This window comes from Octopus bimaculoides, chromosome 5 (genome assembly GCF_046866305.1).
Source record: "Octopus bimaculoides isolate indiv1 chromosome 5, ASM4686630v1, whole genome shotgun sequence".
In the NCBI taxonomy this organism is placed as follows: Eukaryota; Metazoa; Mollusca; class Cephalopoda; order Octopoda; family Octopodidae; genus Octopus; species Octopus bimaculoides.
The window spans coordinates 24,439,847-24,446,386 of NC_142932.1; the positions used below are offsets into that span (position 1 = coordinate 24,439,847).

The 6,540-nt window shown below is 34.8% G+C and overlaps 1 protein-coding gene across 1 annotated transcript; it reads left to right on the forward strand.

Annotated features, from left to right (window-relative positions):
- The first annotated feature begins 2,386 nt into the window (after positions 1-2,386).
- On the forward strand, positions 2,387-6,302 carry LOC106876424 (uncharacterized). Its single transcript, XM_014924968.3, has 2 exons — positions 2,387-2,580; positions 4,711-6,302. The coding sequence occupies exons 1-2, from the start codon at positions 2,435-2,437 to the stop codon at positions 6,149-6,151; spliced, it is 1,587 nt and encodes a 528-aa protein (XP_014780454.1). The 5' UTR covers positions 2,387-2,434; the 3' UTR covers positions 6,152-6,302.
- The last annotated feature ends 238 nt before the right edge of the window (positions 6,303-6,540 follow it).

The following is a 6,540-nucleotide window of genomic DNA, read 5'->3' on the forward strand; positions in this document are numbered from 1 at the left end:
TTAATTGTCCACGTTAGTGGTCGACGTTATTTTTTTAAAATGTACCTTAATCCCCTGAGATTGCAGATAATATTTCTGAATCTCTTTGATTCTTTAGATGTGCTGGCCTCCTGATAATTAATCGATATTAATTAATATATGATTAATTACCAGATTTTATAATTATATATATATATATATATATATATATATACATACATACACACGCACTCACATATACACACACGCACGCATATATACAGGGTGTCCACAAGGTCTGGGTACATGGGATTAACACATACTTTTAAAACAAAACAATTTTATTTAGTTATAATGTTAATAAATAATATTTTCAAAATGATTTCCATCATTTTCAATACATAACTTGATGCGCCTTGAAAAATTCAGATGAACTCGATTAACATAAATAAATTTATGTTAATAAATTTATGAACTGGATTAACATAAATAAATAACATAAATAAATTTAGAAAATAAAGTATTTTTTTATTTAATTTAAACAAAAGTAAAAATAGAAAATTATTATATTTTATATTTAATTGTTTATCTTATGATTTTATTTATTCCGTGTACACAGACTTTGTGATCACCCTGTGTTGTTCTTGGCACTCCGTCGCTTACGACGTCGAGGGTTCCAGTTGATCCGATCAACGGAACAGCCTGCTCGTGAAATTAATGTGCAAGTGGCTGAGCACTCCACAGACACGTGTACTCTTAACGTAGTTCTTGGGGATATTCAGCGTGACACAGTGTGACAAGGCTGACCCTTTGAATTACAGGCACAACAGAAACAGGAAGTAGGAGTGAGAGAAAGTTGTGGTGAAAGAGTACAACAGGGTTCACCACCATCCCCTGCCGGAGCCTCGTGGAGCTTTAGGTGCTTTCGCTCAAAAAAACACTCACAACGCCCGGTCTGGGAATTGAAACCACGATCCTACGACTGCAAGTCCACTGCCTTAGCCACTGGACCATAACGCCTCCGCTGAACACGCTGTATATGTACTGTTAAAATGGATAGCAGTAGCGTTACTGATTGGGTGATAGACAAAATATGAATAGATACCAACGTCGTAAACAAATTATGGAGTAACACAGGAAATATTTAAGAATTAAATGAATATTTGGAGAGTTGTAGATAAAGTATTACTGAAAAAGCACGATAATTAAAATGAAAGAAAACGAAGTTATAGAGAAGACTATACCATTTTGGAGGAATCGTCGATAGTTCAGCTATTCACTATTTTCCCCTGTCTTCATTTTCTGTCTATTACTTTCCCTACATATTGTGTTTGCTTTCTTCTTTTTGTTCCTTCTTTTTCTCTTCCTCCCGCTGCATTCTTTCCATCCCCGACCCTATCTCAAAAAAATTAAATATAAATGTTGAAAGTCTATTAATTTTCAGTCATAACTTGCTTCGAGATTCTGTGCAGCCTGTAAGGGAAACTCAAAGTAGAAAGAGACTGACGAAATCGAAATTTATATGTATATATGTGTGTGTGTGTGTATGTTTGTGCGTGTGCCTGCGTGCGTGCACGCGCGTGTGTATCTACCTGTGTATGTGTATGTATGAATGTATGTATATATATATATATGTGTGTGTGTGTGTGTGTGTGTGTGTGTGTGTGTGTGTATGTGTGCGTGTATATATTATTCAACTGAAAGCGACGCATCTATTTCTAAGTAAGTAAGTAAGTATATATATATATATATATATATATATATGTATGTTTATGTACATGTATACGTGTGTGTCTACGCGTGTGTGTATGTATGTATGCGTGTATGCATGTATATATGTATGAAGGTAGATAAGTCGGTAAACATAGATGCACCTATGTAGAAATATATGAATGTATATGTGTCATTGTTTATCTACATGCATATGTGTGTGTGTGTGTGTAAATGTATACACAAACAGATAGAATGATAGAATGATAGATAGATAGATAAATAGATAGATAGATAGATAGATAGATAGATAGATAGATAAATAGATAGATAGATAGATAAACAGAAAGATTATGTTGTGACAATATGCAAGAATATCATGAATATATATGATAGTGGAAAATACCACCGAGAAGCGTTCTTGTAATATAGTAGGGTCTCCTATATGTATTATAGTTTTTTAACTGAGATGCTCCGATCAACTGTTTTTCTGGAAGCTGTTAGTGGACGAAAACTCCTACCATGATTGTTGTTAGAAATACAAAAGGTAGATAAAATCAGTGAGATCAGTTGAAATTTTTTGACAATCTACATTGAAATTGGAATGGATTTCGTCATTAAATCGAAGTTTCCATTCTCTGTATTATATAATAGCCTACCATACAAATTATTAAATGTTATCCAATTATCAATGACATTTTCTATTTCTTTTTTAAAGCTTCTCAGAGAATATTATCTGTTCGTTGAATTATAAAATATTGACAAAATGAAGAGTTATTCTCACGCATCAAGTATTCGTCAGCTAAGTTACGAAACTATTCCAAAAAGATTGTTTCGTTTTGCGCTTGAAGATCCGGAAAAAGTGGCATTTGCTTATTATGACAACAAAATGCAACGAACACAGATAACAAGGTAAGTACTATCAATTTTATATTTTCTCTGAGATATTTCCACTTTCCTTATTGGAAAGATTTAACACAGGGGTTTAGAACCTTTCGTATCTCAGCGACACCTTCCACAGAATAGCGATTTACAAACACCCTTTTGGATGTATTGCAAAAAAGAGAAGATTAATTCAGTCAAAAAGAACCTTATTTTGCAAAGTGATTTATTAACCATATTTCAGTATAGAATGCCATCCAATATGAATCTATTTATAGAAAGAGAGAAATTATATAATGAAATTACATTAGACTTTGGCGCATGTTTTCTTCTTACAAATAACACAATATCCTATTAACATTTTAATCCAACAAAGATTTTTTTTTAGTGTTTATCAGATATGTGTACGTCGGATCTTAAGCTATATTTCTAAAAAAGAAAATCACGCAATATAAAGGACCGGAGCACTTCAACATAGAACTGTGTGGTATATATGATACTACATAGCTGTGTGATAAGCAGCTTGCTTACCAACCACATGGTTCCGGGTTCAGTCCCACTGCGTGGCACCTTGGGCAAGTGCCTTCTATTATAGCCTCGGGCCAACCAAAGCCTTGTGAGTGGATTTGGTAGACGAAACTGAAAGAAGCCCGTCGTATGTATGTATATATATATGTGTGTTTGTGTTTGTGTATGTGTGTGTGTGTGTGTGTGTGTGTGTGTGTGTGTGTGTGTGTGTGTGTATGTGTGTGTGTGTGTGTGTGTGTGTGTGTGTGTGCCTGTGTTTGTCCCCCCAACATCGCTTGACAACCGATGCTGGTGTGTTTACGTTCCCGTAACTTAGCGGCTCGGCAAAAGAGACCGATAGAATAAGTACTAGGCTTACAAAGAATAAGTCCTGGGGTCGATTTGCTCGACTAAAGGCGGTGCTCCGGCATGGCCACAGTCAAATGACTGAAACAAGTAAAAGAGTAAAAAGTATCCTATTTCATCAGGTTCAATATGTATTCATGAGAAATTAATTCAGTATATATTGCTTTCAAATTTTGGTACAAGGCCAGCAATATCAAGCGAGGGTGTAACTCGATTACGTAGGCCGCAGTGCTCAGCTTGTTCTTATTTTATTGATTGACCGCCAAAGAATATATATGTATATATATAACAGCTTAGGGAGTGGAGCAGGTAAAATCCAGGCTTCGTAAATTTCCTATCTAGCAGATCCTCAGAGATAATAATTACTCGAGGAGTACTCCGCTAGCTACTCGTCAGGCCGGAGATGCCTTAATTATATGAAGGTTATATTGTCGTAAAAGAGACTCACGTTAACTCGCCAGAGGTATATATAAATACATACATACATACATACATACATACATACATACATACATGCATGCATACATACATACATACATATACATATACATACATACATACATATATATATATATATATATATATATATATATATATATATATATATATATATATATATATATTTTACTTGTTTCAGTTATTTGACTGCAGCCATGCTGGAGCACCGCCTTTAGTCGAGAAAATCGACCCCAGGACTTATTATTTTGTAAGCCTAGTACTTATTCTATCGGTCTCTTTTTGCCGAACCGCTAAGTTACGGGGACGTAAACACACCAGCATCGGTTGTCAAGCGATGATGGAGGGGGGAAAAACACAGACATACAAACACACATACACACACACATATATATATATATATATATATATATATATATATATATATATATATATATATATATATATTTATATATATACATATATACGACGGGCTTCTTTCAGTTTCCGTCTACCAAATCCACTCACAAGGCTTTGGTCGGCCCGAGGCTATAGTAGAAGACACTTGCCCAAGGTTCCACGAAGTGGGACTGAACCCAGAACTATGTGGCTGGTAAGCAAGCTACTTACCACACAGCCAGCGACTCCTGCGCCTATGTATGTAATATATGTAATATATGTGTAGGTATATATATATATATATATATATATATATATATATATATATATATATATAAATAAATATATATGTTGTATGTATGTAGCGTAATCCTCAAGCACTTAAATATATTTGTAACATGCATTCAACTTACCGAGGTATTATCTGCATTTCCTTTATTACTTTCTTTTAAGGAGAGAACTCTACGAAAGTACTGAAGTGTTTGCAAAGTTTCTTGTGGGAAAAGGAATCAAGAAAGGTGATCGAATTGCCCTCTGTGTATCGAACTGTGTTGAGTGGATGGCATATGACAGCGGCATTATGATGGCTGGAGGATGTTCGGTGAGACTCTGGGCAGGACAAGCGGATTTCTTACCCATGCTAGAAGATTGTGTGGCAGCTGTTTTTGATTCAGATCCAGCCTTTTACAATAAATTACTTAAGGTAGCAGATATTTTCGAAAACGGTAATGTGGTCAGTGAAACTTTTCCAAAACTGCGTTTAGCTATAAACGTTTCTGAAATAAAGTCTCTACGTTCAACCAACTGCCAAACATTTAACTTTCCCCACATGGAACCCGAAGATGTTACAATCATTGTGCAAACATCTGGGTCAACAGGGAAACCTAAGCGAGTTACTCATAGCAGCTTTGATGTCATCAACTGTGCAGAGTGTTATTGTGATGGAGCTGGTATAACATCGAATGATGTAGTTTTTAATGAACGTTATATGGGCTTTGGTGGATCATATCCTCTCTCATTTATAGCAACTGGGTGCAAATATGTCTCTGCAGATATGTGTAGCTTAAACTGCCCAAAGGATTTCCAGAAACTTAAGAATCTCTTAACGAAGGAGAGCTGTAATATTTCATCTATGATTCCAGCTGATTTACGTTTATGTACAGGAGATAAACCGATTTTAGATTTAGTTATGTTAGCTGGTGATATACCTACCTATGATGCTATGAAACAAGGTTTATCTTGGACAAAAACTATTGACAACTTTCTTTCAACTGCCGAAACCCTAATGATTGCAGTGAAGAGATTCAGTAAGAATAATATTGGGGAATATTTTCCGGGACTCATAGGTCCACTACTACCTAATGTGGAAGCGAAAATTGTTGATGACCATAACGATATTGTCGATATCGGAAAAGAAGGTTATTTATGTGCACGAAGTAGGTGGTGTACGAAGGTTTCAGCTGATGGAAAATCAGTTCTAGATAATGGATGGTTTAAGACAAGAGACATTTGTAAAATGACTGAGAATAAGGAAATAATTATGCTTGGCAGAGACGTTGACTTCATTCAGAAGTCAGCTAGAAAAATATCAACTAAATTTGTTGAGCAGCATGTACAGCGTCACCCAGATGTTGATTGTGTTGTAGTTGTTCCTATCCCGGATGAAGAACATGAATTAAAAGTTTGTGCTTGTGTCATTATGAAAACTGGGAAAAAATTTGATGAGAAGTCAATCCTTAAGTTCTGCAATGAGCATATGCCTCAGCCAAGTTACTTCGATTATGTAACATCCACCCCTGACTGTATTATACAGTTTGATAGGTTTCCTAAACTAGGGAACGGAAAAGTTGACAGACTTTCAACAAAAGATTTAGCGATTAATCGTTTAACTTAGAGTACAAAATTGGGTGATGTAAGGATATACCCCACTGACTATTTCGATTTCTTTTCTTTTTGTTCTTGGTAATTAAAAATGAAATGTTTTCATTGAAAGTATATTGTGAGAACTGATCAGAAATTAACTAATAATTACACAGCTAACTTTAATTGTGATTATATTTTACAATATTACTACATACTTGCATTTGTTTTATCTATATACTAATAGTGCACTTTGATAACGGAATTTAAAACATATTCCTCATGACTTTTTATTCTTATTTTATTGTTTGATGTTTTCGGGTAAGAAAACCGTCACGATATTACTTTTCCTCTTCTATAATGCCATATGTAGGCGGTTTTTTTAATTTATATTTTTCATCAGTAGTAAATGTTAACAATTAT

What these genes read in the sequence shown, in the direction of transcription:
- LOC106876424 (XM_014924968.3), top strand. Translation starts at nt 2,435, where the DNA reads ATGAAGAGTTATTCTCACGCATCAAGTATTCGTCAGCTAAGTTACGAA. An exon ending in CAACGAACACAGATAACAAG is followed by an intron (nt 2,581 to 4,710) that starts GTAAGTACTATC and finishes CTTTCTTTTAAG; the next exon opens with GAGAGAACTCTACGAAAGTA.